The sequence below is a fragment of the Dreissena polymorpha genome, chromosome 15, assembly GCF_020536995.1.
Source record: "Dreissena polymorpha isolate Duluth1 chromosome 15, UMN_Dpol_1.0, whole genome shotgun sequence".
Lineage (NCBI taxonomy): Eukaryota > Metazoa > Mollusca > Bivalvia > Myida > Dreissenidae > Dreissena > Dreissena polymorpha.
Genome location: NC_068369.1, coordinates 9325761 through 9342502, shown reverse-complemented (window position 1 = coordinate 9342502; position 16742 = coordinate 9325761). Strand labels below are relative to the sequence as shown.

At 37.1% G+C, this 16742-nt stretch overlaps 1 protein-coding gene across 3 annotated transcripts; it reads left to right on the top strand.

Moving 5' to 3' along the window:
- The first annotated feature begins 266 nt into the window (after positions 1-266).
- Positions 267-15017, top strand: LOC127861121 (acetylcholine receptor subunit alpha-1-A-like). Of its 3 annotated transcripts, none has more exons than XM_052399496.1 (10): positions 267-626; positions 4138-4277; positions 6424-6468; positions 7467-7576; positions 8147-8322; positions 9878-10045; positions 10669-10821; positions 12474-12557; positions 13358-13467; positions 14115-15017. In XM_052399496.1, the coding sequence occupies exons 1-10, from the start codon at positions 548-550 to the stop codon at positions 14469-14471; spliced, it is 1422 nt and encodes a 473-aa protein (XP_052255456.1). In that variant the 5' UTR covers positions 267-547; the 3' UTR covers positions 14472-15017. The 3 variants fall into 3 exon arrangements, with proteins under 3 accessions (XP_052255456.1, XP_052255457.1, XP_052255458.1); XM_052399497.1 differs by having other exon boundaries at positions 267-881; XM_052399498.1 differs by lacking the exon at positions 267-626 and adding an exon at positions 2394-2608.
- Positions 15018-16742: the final 1725 nt, after the last annotated feature.

The window sequence follows — 16742 nt, the reverse complement described above, 5'->3', positions numbered from 1 at the left end:
GAATGATCAGGTTTCAGAAATCGTTGTTTGGAACGTGATGAAAATTGACACAATTGACAGAAATCATGTCGTTTAATAAGCCTCCCATCGATTTGTCCACAGCATTTCCATATCCATTGCGACTATCTGAAGATTGCAGGTAAAATTTCCCTGGAAATTAATTCTTAAAACACCCCAGGGGTATTTGCCACTCCACCGTCAGAATATACATGTAGTAACTTTTCTCGTGTTTTCAAATCGACTATGTCTACATTTTCTACCTTGTTTGTCACTGCTTTTGCGACTTCTTGTTAACAAGGACTGATATAATACTGTTTTATTCACAAAGCAGTGCTATTGGATTTTACTTTAACAGCGGTTTGCTTCTTTGCCTGCACACAGACCCTTTTAAAGTTGAATGTCTTAACCGTTTGATCTTAATGCAGTTGGGAAACCAGTGTATAGCAGTTTTAATAGTGTTAAAGCAATGACAGATTTATATTGAGAAGAAATGACCATCATTTTCAACTAGAGAGAAACTGTTTAATTAAGTTGGAAAGTGATATATATGGTATATTTAAAACTCATTGAGGCGTACCGCCCTAGCGGGATGGGTATAACATTTCGGATTCTTCACAATGCAAAAAGTAGATTGTATACGATTTCTTTGTAATGGTTGTGCTTTCGTATTTTCTACTCGTTTTCGTGAAGGTTTTCCACACGGGGAAGTTTTCATAATTATGTGCGGCTTGCTATACCTTAAGACGGAAATTATTGGACAATTGCTGTTCATAAATTGAGAAAACGACGAAAGGTGTTTAAAGCCTGTCTAAATTGTATCATGGATAACGTTCGTGTTTTTGCAATATTTACCCTGACGGTGGTTTATTTCATCCAAACAGGTAAGTTAATTTCTCATGTATTCATATTTTTAAGCGTATGTTTAGTTGTCAAGTTATTATAAGTAATCATATGTGTCTATAAAACAACTATACACAAATGAACATATGAGTTTCGCTCTGGGAAAACGGAGTTCAGATTTGATTTTATAGACTTTACTTTACTTCTTCTCAAAGATTACGAAAATGTAATTTAACAAGAGGAATTTTCTGTTATTATAAGTGCACATTCTTATCTTTGTTAAAGTCGGTAGCATAATACAATTTACGCGCACCGGTATTCATGTAATTATATTCTGCACGGTTTTTCTGTAAATGAGTTTACAATATTAATATGTAAATTCAATCGTTTTAAGCATGATACGTATGGTCTCCTGCACATTTTGTCCGTGTATTAGACGCATGGAAATCCTTTAATATTCAGACACATGTACATTGTATTACGAAATATCATATCCTTTCTATAGCGGACTGTCGAAGTATTAATATGTTATGCGATATCACGTAATTGTCTACTGCAAAAAAAAAACGCCGCAGCATCGAAAACAGTGATGTATTTTGTTTGTATTTTAATATACACAGGGCTACTATATATATGCTACTTCTTTATAAAAATACATATACTGATGATATAGGACCAGCGTCGTGCGAAAATAAGTCTTATGCAATTTGCCACTTATGTAGCTTCAGATCAGCCTATGCAGTAAGCGCAGTCTGGTGAGGAGCTACCCAGCTTATTACACTACGAAGCCTGTGGTGACTTTATATCGGACAGGGGGATCCCGACCAGACTGCGCAGGCTGGTCCGGAGTTGGTAACGCTGGTCGCATATGGCATACGACCCATTCTCGCATGATGATACACATATGTGTCTTCTATAATAATCCTTATAACACGGTATACCAATGTTTAAGGTGCACAGTCTAACATACTGGTGTTAGCATCAGGAACCGTTTTCACGACGCTTCTTAGGGAAATTCCTTAACCCATTTATGCCTAATTTACTCACCCATCCTTCTAAATTGGATCAATTTATTTCCAAAATTAGGGATGTCTAGTATATTTATTTACATATTTAGAATATTTCCTACAGAAATTTCTTTAAGCAAACAGCGCAGACCCAGATGAGACGCCGCATCATGCGGCGTCTCATCTGGGTCTACGCTGTTTGCCGAGGCCTTTTTGCCTAGACGCTAAGCATAACTGGGTTAAGATTATAACGAGCCTTCGGTCTCGGACTAAAATACATTGACACAACTAAAGATACATATACATTGCTGACTCATGATCACTAATAATTAGAAAACTCAGATTTCGTATAGAGACATTGATCTTAAGTATTCATCGTAAGTGCGCATGCATTTAAGACGTCTCTTCCAAGCTTTACGAATGTCGGTTTGATCTACTCGATTATGAAAACTGTATACGGAAGTTTGATAGTATTTACTTGATATTTAGAACAATCGTGTCATTTAAGAGGTCATTTCGAATTTGCTTCCTGCAATACATCCCTAGTTAAAAAAAAATATGTAGGAAACTTTATGTAAAGTTTATAAAAAAAAAAGTGTTCCTTAACTTTAATGGATATTCATTACATCGCAATATATCAAACCCCGATTGAACCGGCTGGATCAGTTAATGAAGAATGGAAATTATTAACTATCTCGGATTTCAAGTTTTCGTTTAATGTTTTGCCACGTTTCGTTACAGAGAATGACATTGTCTTCACGGTAAAAAACTTGATGAGTTACAACTCGAGATGTTCTTATTCTCATGTTTATATAATTTATTTAAAATCCTTTGTATATAGGATTTATTGCACTACATTCGTATTTACATTTTAAATTACATTAGATAAAAACACACACACAGTCTTCGGCGTTTATTTAATAAAAAATAACGAATGCTCATAATACCAGTTCATCTCAAAAGTACAAGTGTCAGAATAATTAAATACACTTAAAAAAGATACGCTTAGTGCTTCAAAACCGGAAATTTGTTTTTAAAATAGCCCGTTTTTAAAATAGCCCCTTAATGCTAAATCCTTTAATTGCCATAAACATTGAAACTTGGTATTTATTATGCATTTGCTCACATTGAACATTAGGTACCGGTATACAGGTATGACGGATAGATTATCAATCGATTTCTCCATCACAAAATATATTACCTCGATAATTGCATACTTTGTTAAATTCAATTTAAAAAATAAATTAATCTGAACAACACACGATTTTAAAATCTACTGGTTGGCAAACTTTATAGAAGGAATTAGAGTGTGCTCTTTGTTCGATAATGCACTATTACAATCAAGTTTATATTGACACAACATCTAACGTCAATATATGAAGTGAAAAGAAAACACATTTGATTGAAAATCGATAGAAAATCCTTCCGGCAATGAATAGTCGATCAAATATTTCATCTCCGATATTTTTTTAATGTTAATAACATGTTAATTGTTATTAGAAACTGAAAAACGCAAATATCATTTGTGCCTCGTCATACGATACCTGATCTTTTGCAATATGCGACCCGCGTAGCTCCAGACCAGTCTTGGCACATGCGCAGTCTATTCAGGAGCTACCTTGGCCGCTGTAAAGTCATGCACAGTTTTGTAGTCTCGTAGACATGTTAAAATAGTGATTAATGTATTCAAATAATAAATATTCGCTATTTTCACTACAGATTAACATCATTAAGTAACTAAGAATAAGGTTTGAGTATGATACAATTTGACTTGGGCTTTAAAAGTTAAATATTCCATGTCAATATTAAGTTAAATATTAATATTTTGTTCATGCTAACGCTGGCTCAAATGGGGGCGTTTATGTCTTCGAATTGGTCAATATAAGCACATATATGGATGTTTACTATTCGTGTATGTCGTTTTCAAAGATCACTTCAACAATAAACGTGTATACAATCGAAAAGAAGAACAGTTTCTATGAAACACTTTGGTGTTTTGTCATAATTTAATACATCATCATCAAAAAACTCTATTCCAGTGTATGACATTTATGTCTCTTTTTTCACGTAGAGGTTAGTACATTAGTGGTACTTGGTCTCATATTTCAGACCGAGATAAGGAATTTTGTGATGCTGACCTAAGCATTTAGGTCATGTTAAGTAAATTAAGAGATTGAATTATTTTACGTAAAGGAAAATATATTTCGGGACCTTAACCTTTTTTTGAATATCAAAGTCGTTTAAGTAAGTAAGTTAAGTTTAAATAAGTAAATGTAACCTCTTCTCTCAGGTCAAGGTCAGTACAGGGAGGCCAGTGAGCTGCTCCAGAATTTAAGGCGTGGCTACGAGAGGCTCGTGCCTCCTACGCGCACTTCCGGGTCGCACGTTTCAGTGAAGATACACCCATCCATTGTGCGCATCAGCGATTTGGTGAGCGAGGCGTATAACTGAGCCTCGTTCTGGGAAAACGTGGCCAAATGCATGTTTGTGAAGTGTCGCCTCAGATTAGCATGTGCAGAAATTTACTCTTACATTTGCTTTTCTTTTAGAATAGACCATCTTTTAAACGAAATATTCATTAAAGAGATTCATTCAGAAAATGTCGTTCCTGATTTGCCTGTGCGGACTGCACAGGCTTATCTGGGACGACTCTTTACGCACATGCATTAATCCCAGTTCTTGCAGAAGGCGGCTCAACTGACTGTACTCGTAATAAACATTAAATAGTTGTTACGTTTCAAAATATATTTTTAATTTAATTATAAAGCAAACTAAAGAGGCAAAGCATCATTGGTAAAGTATACTTTCTAATTTGTTTGTATTGGACGTTGACCTTGCCAAACAACTTCTTTTAGCCACGTCATGGAGAAATAGGTCTTATGCCATATGCGTAGGTCCAGACCAGCCTGCGCACCCGCGTACTCTTAACACGAGCTAACTTGTCCGCCTAAGAGACGACGAACACTTATTTGGTGGGCATTGTATATCCTGAGCTATCTACGCTTGATGCGGAGGCTCGTCTGGATCCAAGCACATGGCATAATAGCCATTTTCGCAGGACGCGTCTGAAATGTAACAATAAAAAGCTTACTATATTTTGTTTATCTGTTTGTACACAAGTTTACATTATTGGAATTGTGCAACCACCGATAAAGACTTGCGCTTGGCTGGAGTAATAAAATTCTTTCAAGCAAATAATATAGCCATTGGAGGAGAAATGTTAGTCTCCTGTTTCCCTCTGTATGAACATGTTATGTGATTATCCATGATATTATTCAAGTATAAATCAATCTTACAGAGAATTTGTTTTGAACAAAATCAAGGTTCCGACAACTTCCGAAAAAAAATACAAACACTAAACCATCTATTAACTCAATAATGAATTTTCGTTTTTTGTTCCGGAAGTTAATCATTGCATTATTTGTTTCCAAGATGTCTGAGGCTTGTGTTTTGTTTTGCATAAAATACGTTGCCATGGTTCAACATTACCATGTCTATGAAGATTTTATCACGTGGGATTTATGTTCGTTAATTGTTTGTGTATCTTATTGATCCCTAAAGGATGGGAACTTATAAACCGGAAACTGCAATTACGCGGGAAAGCTTCCTGAGATTGTTATGCCGTTAACCACGGCTCACTTCCTGTTTGTGATTACAATTGATTTTCCTAATGAAGCAACAGTTTTGCGCGACAAAAAACAATCACACAAGTTTATCATAAAATAATATCACCCTTGTCATTCATTTATGACGCTTTTAAAAGACGCCGACGGAGATTTCAGGCAATTTGTATCTTTAGCTTTGTTAAGGAATGGGCTGGAAAGACAAACATAATCATTTGCTTTATTTACTCCTAAACACATATTCTGAACATGGCTATGGCATATAAACTATTAAGGACGTTTTAAAGCTATGGAACTGCATGTCTCAACAGTGTTCCGACTTCCTTTATGAATAAGTGAATATAAATACGGACCGTGTATAGTTTTTTTCAAACATCTATCATGACATTTGCCAACATACTTTTTTCTTGAACCTCCCTTATTTACCACAATTTTTACCTGGCCTGGACTGGACTTCAGCCAATCTGTTAAGATTGTTCACGTATTGAGAAATATTTTTTCATAAATTCCTATTTTGGGTTTAATGTACACGACATGAACTAAATATTAACGAACCGTATGTTTATGTGCAAACTGTTTGTCAAAATGATCAAAAGCGCATATCCGTTTGGTAATCTGTACCAAAAACATTAATTTTTAAGTTTTCTACGATTTCATTGTTAACTGATTTTTTTCAAACTGCCCTGGACACGGCGATGAAGGATTTCTTGGGCCGCGTTTTGAGAAAACCGGGCTTGATTCATGTGCGTAAAGTATCGTCCCAGATTAGCCTGTGCAGTCCGCATACACTGGTTTTTCGTTTAGAAGAGACATGCTATAAACGAAGGTTTCAATGAAAGCGAAAAGTGTCGCCCTTGATCAGTCTGTGCGGACTTCACTTTACGCACCTGCTCGACGCCCACGTTTCCCATAACGAGGCTCGATTAATGCGTCTTTGTTTGTCTTTTTTTCAGAATGAGAACCGAGAAGCTTTATCAGCCACTATCAGCCTGTCAATGGTAACCATGTTACTTCGTTCTTTATACAATAAACGATTTTTCACGACACTCCTGATTCAATTTATTCAATCGCGATCAAACTGTAAAGTGGAGACTAACAGATGTTCACGACGGGTTTCATGTCTTCAATTATAACTCCACAATTACACGTATTTAACCATCATAATCATCATCAGCAGCAGCATCAGCTGACGCAGCACAACCAGCAGCACCAAAAGCATCAGCATCATTACCAGTCATTATCACTTGATTCTTGTTTTTGGAAAAAAAAATACTTATACATGTGCATACACATTCTTCCCAAAAAAGCAATCTGCACAGACTTATCAGGGACGACATTTTCCGCCTTGACTGGATTTTCGTTTCGCGTATTACACATGTTACGCAAAATTTGATTGGCTGACTAACTCGGGATCTCGAGATGACGAAAATTCTCTCCTCTTTTATTTAATGCACTCTGCCTTTATTCACTGCACCGCCGTTTTTTAATTGTACGCCGCTTTTATTTGGTTTTGCACTCCTTTTTTCTATCTCGTGGCCACGACATAGCTAACTCGTGGCCACGAGATAGTAAAAAGAGGAGAGCAATTTAAAAAAAAGAGAAGCACCGCTCTTTTTTTAATTGTACACCGCTTTTATTTAATTTTGCACTCCTCTTTTTTCTTTCTCGTGGCCACGACATAGCTAACTCGTGGCCACGAGATAGAAAAAAGAGGAGAGCAATTTAAAACAAGAGATGTGAATGTCACCTCTATGCCACCGTATCAACAACATCATCCTCACTTGAACTCAAATCATCAGCTCCTTTTTAATAATTATCATAAGTATCATCATGTGACGCCATTTCGAAAGTATCATTTAGATAAAATTAATTCATGCATGTATTCAGAAAGTATAGTGGCACATGTTTTTTACTTTTTGCAGCTATCAATTACGCGGGAATGATTGTTGCCCACATCTGTTTCACTAACTTGAAACAATTGTTTTCCTTCTCATAGAATTGGTCTGATCTTCGCCTCAGTTGGAACCCGGCTCAGTATGGCGGCGTGGAGAAACTCTACCTGCCCGCCGACACCATCTGGCTCCCGGATATCACCGTACATAACACGTGAGTTGCTTCTTTTTGCCTATGCTCCACCTGGTACAATATGAACGCAGTACCAAAATGGATCAACGCGCAACTTGTTGTGTTTAAAGGGGCAAGCGTTAATTTATGTCCACGAACGATCACATTTAAATGAACATCGCTCTGGGAAAACGGGACTCAATGCATGTGCGTTAAGTGTTGTCCCAGATTAGCTTGTGCAGTCCGCACTGGCTAATCAGGGACGAAACTTTCGGCTTTTATGGTATTTTCCGGTTCAAGGAAGTCCCTTCTTAGCGAAAACATAGTTAAGGCGGAAAACAGTCGTGCGTGATAAACCTGTGCGGATTGAATAGATTAATCTGAGACGGCACTACAGGAAGTGTTTTTTCCTTGAGGTTTATTTCAGAAGCATAACGGTTGAAGATTTAGTTTGTTAAAAATAATTGCTGCCAGTTTGTAAAAACAAGCACCTGAAAGGCTTCAATTTAATGCATAAATAAAGAATTTGCCTGCTTTACATACCGCGCATCTTTCAAAACAGTATGAATTACATTTATTTTAATCATTATCGATCTCATTCTCGTGTTCCAGGGTTGAGGGTTCGATACCGGAACAGAGCACGAGCCAACTCGTGGAGGTCTCGCACATAGGTTACGTGCTCATGGTCTCGATGCTACACGTGGATACCTACTGCGAGATGACGCTCACCGGATACCCACGTGACGTACACGAGTGTGACGTCATCATCGGCTCGTGGATGTACTCAGGTGGGTACATTGTCAGTGGGTTAAGAAACTTTGAAAATGGCAGAGTGAGTCGAGTAAATTAGGAATTTTCAGAGTTACACAATTTCATGTTAGTGTTTGATGAAGCATACATTTAGCGGTAATATACATTATGAAGTAGTGAATGCTGTTGTGGAGGCAGTGATTGTGAATGCACTTTTGGTCGTAATGGTTGTTGTAGAAGTGATAGCTGTTGTTATGAAGTTGTAGAGGAGACGTTACTATAGACGTGGAAGTATAGTAATAGTGGGGAGAATGGAATTGAGTTTTTTTTAAATGTAAACCTATGTATTTAAGCTCAAGTTTGAGTTTCATCGACAGACGAAGCTTATTGAAACGCCCTCGAGACCGTTTCCAGGCTAGAACCGAGACATGGCGTCTTAAAGGGAGATATACAGAACGCTCCCAGGTTGGTATCGAACCCATGACCTCTTGATTTCTAGGCGGACACCATAACCACTACGAAACGGCAACCTTCATTAATGGAATTGGTTCTAGACTTGTCGGTGGAATGATAGCGGCGGTCATGTAATTTGTTGTAGATTTGACAGTATATTGTTAGTGGTGATTATAGAATTGGTTTTAATTGCGGCAGTATAATGTACGTGGTGATACTGGAATTTGTTGAAGATGTGGCAGTAAAGTGTTAGTTGTGATACTGGATTTGGTTGTAGATGTTGGAGTAAAGTGTTAGTTGTGATACTGGTTTTGGTTATAGATGTGGCAGTAAAGTGTTAGTTGTGTTACTGGTTTTGGTTGTAGATGTGGCAGTAAAGTGTTAGTTGTGATAGTGGATTTGGTTGTAGGTGTTGGAGTAAAGTGTTAGTTGTGATACTGGATTTGGTTGTAGATGTGGCAGTAAAGTGTTAGTTGTGATACTGGTTTTGGTTGTAGATGTGGCAGTAAAGTGTTAGTTGTGAAACTGGTTGGCGTTGTAGATGTGGCAGTAAAGTGTTAGTTGTGATACTGGTTTTGGTTGTAGATGTGGCAGTAAAGTGTTAGTTGTGATACTGGATTTGGTTGTAGATGTGGCAGTAAAGTGTTAGTTGTGATACTGGATTTGGTTGTAGACGTGGCAGTAAAGTGTTAGTTGTGATACTGGATTTGGTTGTAGTTGTGGCAGTATAATTTTAGATGTGATGCTGCAATTGGTTGTAGTTGTGGCAGTATAATTTTAGTTGTGATGCAGGAATTGGTTGTAGTTGTGGCAGTATAATTTTAGTTGTGATGCAGGAATTGGTTGTAGTTGTGGCAGTATAATTTTAGTTGTGATGCTGGAATTGGTTGTAGTTGTGGCAGTATAATTTTAGTTGTGATTCTGGAATTGGTTATAGATGCGACAGTATAGCGCTAGTTGCGGTTATGGAATAAGTTTTATATCAGGCTGTATAGCGTTTATAGGTGATACTGAAATTGGAGTAGTAATACACATTGTGCTTGTGTTTAAAAAAGATTGCGATAAAACTGCCACTGAGTAAGCTGGTATATTGCAACGATTGTTTTTGGTAGAAGTGGTAAAGCGTATACGTTATTTCAGCCAAGCTCCTGGTGCTCGAATCATGGACTGGCGGGACTGTGATTGACCACGTGCCTCTGTCCGCAAACACGGACGACGCAATCCCGGACCTCGAAGGGCGGAGCTGGAGTCTGCTGGGACGCGCAGGAAGTGCCAAGATTCAACTTGTGACCTATGAATGTTGTCCAGGTAATAAAATGGTGCGTCATATCAGCACAAAGTGAGTAACTTTTAACAATTCCTTTGAGGAATATGGTTTATTAGTATTTGGACGAACAATTTTGGGCTAGAATCGTTCACATATTATTTGTTTGTTTACCGTTGCTGAAGCCATTTATATAGGGAAATATATTATTGAATGTACTAAAATACATTAACTAATTATAGTGTGCTTTGATGTTTTACATTTTCTTAGTTGACAATGCGTCTAGTGACCACACATTAAACTCGAAAGCGGTAAATGACTCATTTAAAATTTGAATTCTTATACTAGTATATCTACAATGAAACATTTTTGTAAAGAAGTCGGATAGACAATCAAGCTATTTCGAATAAATAATAAGAATAATAGAAATAGCGCATCTCTATTTTATATATCTAGTTATACATGTTTATATGAAGTATACTAGGCTTGTTAATGTTTCGTTGGTGTTTGGTCAATAAATAACTATCTTTGTTTGTGCCATGTGGCTACTGCACCCCTCGTGCTAACAACATCGTGTGTTAAAGTTCATACGCATTACATCATCTAGGCGTTGTTTATTGGCAAATATGCAAACATAATTATTTCGAGGAGTTATTTTCTTCTTCAGATGAGCAGTACGTTCAGTTACGCATCTCACTGACCTTGAAGCGCCATGCCCCCTACCTGTCCACGCAGCTCTGGTTGTTCTTCCTGCTACTACCGGCGCTCACCGCCTTTCAGTTCTTCATTCCTCCGGACAATGACAACAGAACAGTTTACGGTAATGGTTGCCGAAAAAAAACCTGACTATCTCCATAAAGCTAACATTAACCAGCCCTGCTACTATCGACCAGCAGCTTCTATATCTAGCTGGAGCTTATGTGCATCAGAGAGGTTGTTGATATTTTTTATAATGATGCCATCATCAGTTAGAAGTCTGAGAGTGCTACTAAGTTTGGTATAGCCTGCACAGTCCGTTTTGTAGATGAGTAATTTAAGATGGGCCCCAAGACAGTACACTGTGGAATCTTTTGTCTGTTGTTAAATTGAACACACAGTATTTCATGTGTGCAGCCTACATATTATTTATAACAACCTGAATTTCCATTAATGCATCTTAGTCATACGTTGTCCAAGATTTTACAGGCTCTGTGTACGTGTGGGACCCATATTGAATACAATGCTACCCGTTTGTAGCCCATATTCAGTACAATGCTGCCCGTATGTAGCCCATATTGAGTACAAGGGCTGCCCGTATGAAACCCGTATTGAGTATAAGGGCTGCCCATGTGGGGCCCATATAGGCACCTTTATGGGTCCCATGTGGGCTGCCAACATGGTACCCAGATGGGGAGTGCAACCGGGCTCCACATGGGTCCCATCTGGGCTACCCCATATATATGGGGTAGCCCAGATGGGACCCATGTGGAGCCCGGTTGCACTCCCCATCTGGGTCCCATGCTGGCAGCCCACATGGGGCCCATATAGGTGCCCACATGGGGTCCATATGGGTCCCATATAGATTGTTAGCTGGGAAGATGGGCCCCAAGACAGTACACTGTGGGACTCCGGAAGTAACATGTATCTTGTCTGGCATGGTTCCCTCCAGGACAACAGTCTGTGTTCTATTTGTTAAGAAGTCAGAGATCCAGAAGAAGGCATTTGATGTAATGCCGTAGTATTTTAGTTTATATAAGAGGTGCTGGTGGGGGACGTTGAAATTATATGTTGAGTATACTAGATTTGTTTTGTCGTTCCGATTTAAGGAGACCATTTTCCTTCAGATGTGATATGGTCTTGCTTTCAGTTTTTTAGTCTTGGTGTACGAGAACAGTGTTTTTAATGTTCGAGTATGCTCGGTTAAATTTTTCTAAAATAAGGATGTAACAGATGAGGTTTTCAAGTTTTTGCCGCCAATATTCCCGGCGCAGCTTTTTTTGGACTTGGCGTTTTATTTTCGTTTTTAAAAGCGATTGCTTTTACGTTTTTTGTTGTTGAGATTTTAAAGTGTTTACGTTATTTCGTTTATTTTTGTCTTTTATTCTTTAGATGTCCAAGAAAGTCTGTTTAGTTAGAACGCTTTATTGAGATGATATTTTGTAGGTCGTCTTTAAATGCGTTCCAAATAATGTCTATGAGTTTGGTCAGCAGTTGTTTGATTTATCATTACAGCATACTGTCCTTTTATCATGGAAAGAAACCAATTTTAAAACAGTGAGGCACAAACAAATCGGCTAGACCAGACAGACATATACGCGATTAACACAAAAATTAATTACACTGAAGACACCGGGGGGGGGGGGGGGGTTAAGGAACTTCAAATCTCAGATTTTGCCCAGAATTATTCACAAATACATTCTAGGTCGAACTAAATTTACTAATTAAATAATATACGCATCCTGTCGCACTGTTCTGTTGTTTGACATATTCCAGGTCTGGTGGTCGTGCTCGCTCACCTGGTTTTCTTGGTGCACGTCTCTTCAATTTTGCCGTCGTCGTTTGAGCCGCCGCGTATAGGTAAGAAGCAAACCCCACATAGGTTTATCGATAACGATACCGTTTAAGAAATACAGCTCGACAATCAAATTATTGTTGTTAATTTAACAATTCAAAGCAGTTTTATTTCGTCGCAGATTTTGTATTGAATGTAATGAATATTTCGACAGCATTTTATTCTTGCAAATAAGACCTTTTTTAAATACCTTCTTAATATGTTCTTTTCTTATGTACTATTATGCAGTATCTAGTTAGAAAAATTAACGTTTTCTAGAAGTTGATATTATATTATCATGTGTTTTAATAACACTTTATCTATAGTTGACTGTTTGCAATCAGGTTTTAAACAATATTTACCTGGGCTCTATGTTTTATCTGCATTGAAATAATGTTGTTTTTAAGTTGCACAACATTTCTGCAATGAAAACAGAACAGCATTTCGACACGAGCAATGCTGTTTGAAGTATTTTAAGAACTTTCAGTACCGACTGAATATATTAGATGCTAATCTCACTTTCATAACAAATCACTTTGTTTTTCAAAATCCTGTGCAACGGAGACGCGTTTTGTGAAAGATGGGCTTAATGCATTTGCAGTTCGCAAAGGCTAATCAGGACGAAACTTTCCGCTTCTATGGTATTTTTTTCGTTGAAAGAAAGTCTCTTTTTGGGTAAATCCAGTTTGGGGCGGTAGCTTTCGTCCCTGATAAGCCTGTGCGGACAGCACAGGCTAATCTGGAAGATCACTGTTTGCACATGCATTACGCCCCGTTTTCCCAGAACGAGATTCAATAAATCATGTATGCTGGTGAATGTGTGCAGGTATCCTAGCAACCTTTAACCTCGTGGTGTCCGCCATTTCTCTTCTGATGTCCATCGTCAGCGCGAGGACAGCGACCTCTCCGAACAAAATCTGCCTCAAACTTAATCAAGTACGTTCGTTTATTATATGAGCCGCGTTCTTAGTTAACTGGGTTTAGTTCCACACAGGCTAATCTGAAACGACACATTCCGCTTTTATGTTTTTTTTGTTTATATGAAGTCTCTACCAAACCAAAATCCAGTTTATTCGCAAAGTATCGTCCCTGATGAACGTGTGCAAACTGCACAGGCGAATCTAGGGCGACCCTTAATGAAAGCTTTAAATCCCGGTTTCCCAGAGCAAGGTTCATACAGTATTGTTAATTAAATGCTAAGAAACACAAAGTGAAGGTTTTTCAAGCAATCTCGTTTCAATCTCCTTCAGATTGTCTCTTCTCTACACATGTATAAGCCGTGAACCGGCGTCTAATGGGGGCGAATCTTGTGATTTTATTCTTATGATATTGTCTCTTACTAAATACTGGTAAAATCAACCCTGTTTCAACTGTAACAGAAATGATAAAAACGCGCAAACGTTGTGTCGAAAACGCACAATTATATCCATTGTTCACGTGTTCCTAAACAACAGTCGCTTTGTTGTAATTCTGTTTCCGCCATTAGCATGTTTTCGCATTTCGGATTATTGCATTCACATTGTACGAAACAGGTCTATGAGTTTTGCACTACGTTACGAATTTCTGTATGTTTCTGCCTTTAGTTCCTACCGTGCTGCGGCTTTCAAGATCATACCGCGGAACAAGACACCGGAAAGCACTTCCGACCACCATCTGATGAAATTAATCACCTCATAACACCAATCGACACCAACGATGTCGAATACATTGAACTAGTAGATACACATAATACACATTATAAGATGAAATATGATGAAAGTCAATTACTAACGAAGATCCACACAGAAATAACATGCATTAAAGACATCATGCGAGACAAACTTCACAAGAAACGGGATATAGAAACCTCGAGTAGAATTTGCAGTTTTCTTGATAATGTTTCATTATGTGTATTACTGTTGTCATTTATTGTAAACATTATTGTTCTGTCTGTGTTGTAAGTGCTCAAAATATTAATGAAAACATAATTTTAATTCGGAAAACGGGGCTTAATGTGATTAGCCTGTGCAGTCCGAAGAACGAGGCACTCATAATCGATTGTATTGTGATACAATATTAGTATACTCAGATTTGATTATACCATAACACATAATTACTCGTGTCTTTAACATAATAATGTCAATTGCTTTTAACCTGTGGAAATGGTTGCACAAGTAATAAGTTGTATGTTATTAATAACTTTACCTGTTGTTACCAATATTGAATATTATTTTAATATTAAAACATATTGTTGTCAACAGACATGTTTTAAACATTGTAATGCAGGCTGTGTTTTTGTGTGTTATTATTGTCTTTATAGATACAAATTCATTTATAATGCGAATACTGCATAATAAGAAAATAGTTATTTACCAAATGTTAATTTATAAACTACTTATTTATTTTGAATTTTACTGTCTTTACTGTAGCGTTGATCTCACACGGAATGTAACCTTTTGTTTTGATGAAAATGTTGTTTATAATAAACAATTATATGGATTGTTAAACGGTGTGGTCATATTTTGAAATTCGCCATTCAATACTTGAAATATTCTTTTTTTTTCCGACAGTTCATGTATGATAGTGAAAGAACATATATTTATCAAATAGTAAAAAATAAGTTTGGATTTAAACCAGAGAACTTGTGATCAAAATGCAATCAATCAGCTTACGATGGTGCCGGTGATAGTCGATGTATCACGATTGATATTTATCGACATGTTTTGACAAAGTTTACATGGAGGTAAACAATTAGTACATTAGAATAGTTAAATCAAATTTAGTGTGTCTTCTTTTAAGATGAAATTTGTGTTTGCAACATTAATGCAATGATACATGCATAGGCAATTCAAGAAAACAATAAGAGTGCTGCAGATGACGTTATGTTATTAAACATGTGTTGGACCAAACCACCACCACCGCTACCGACATCTTCATCATCTTCATCATCAAATCTACTACTTAGGAACATCGCAACCTTATTTTTATAATAGTTGTTTATCGAAAGTCGGACACGGTCATAACTTCTACACAAAATCTGACCTAATAGAAGTGTTCAATTTGAGTCTCTATTTTCCACATGTTCAACACATGTGATTTATCAACAATGTGGTCCGACACATGTTCGTATCAAGGTGCGGTTGGGCTACCGTGTAAATTTTGAATACATGACATCAATGAAATGCTGACCAGCCAGATGGCTGTAAATGCAATTAAGTCTTGAACATTCATGACGCTGCATGAAGATGAACATATGTGTCTTGTTCTGAGAAAACTGGGCTAAATTCATGTGCGTAAAGTGTCGTCCCAGATTAGAATGTGCAGTCCGCACAGGCTAATCAGGGACGGCATTTTCCGCTTTAATTGTATTTTTAGTTTCAAGGAAGTCCCTCCTAATCGAAAATCAAGTTAAGGCGGAAAGGGTCGTCCCTGATTAGCCTGTGCGGACTGCACAGGCTAATCTGTGACGACACTTTACGCACATGTATTATGCCGAGTTTTATCAGAACAAGACACATATGTTAAACGTTTATGTTATTCAATTGTAGAAAAAGACGCTCGTAGTAATAACTTCAACGGATGTTTGTATGATCAATTTATATGCATATATATTGGTTAATCTGCATAAATGATTGGCCACTGAGACAAATATAAGCCATTACGCCAACAATTGTTAACTTAATGCGATTGGTCTCCTTCTATGTCGAATTACACAATCGTATTCCCTTACATCCCTCCTTTGCTTATATAACAAACAAACACAATTGGTGAATACATTAAGATGGTCACGTGAATTATTTATATTCTACTTTCCACGTTTTGGTAAAGTGACACAATTGAAAAAAAGTTTCAGATTTCAAAATGTTCGTTGTTGTAATGCTGTTTGCACGGAAACAGTAATACTTAACTTTAACTATGCTTATAAAGCGTTATAAACGCGAAAGGATTTTCCGGAAATAAGTATCTCATTTAATTATAAATAGTATCGGAAATCATGTTTATAATAGAGCTTGTACTATTTATTACTTTCGAGCATTATGAACGAATATTTTTTTTTTATTCAATATCATACATACAATGTAAACATGTATATGATCATACAACATAGTGATTGTACAAAGCAATAAAGTTCAGACATGTTATACAAGATATGCTAATATATTTAAAAAAATGAGAGAAAAGAAAAGAACAACAGAGGAATAGTTATGAAAAATGATGAGTTGTATAAAGTC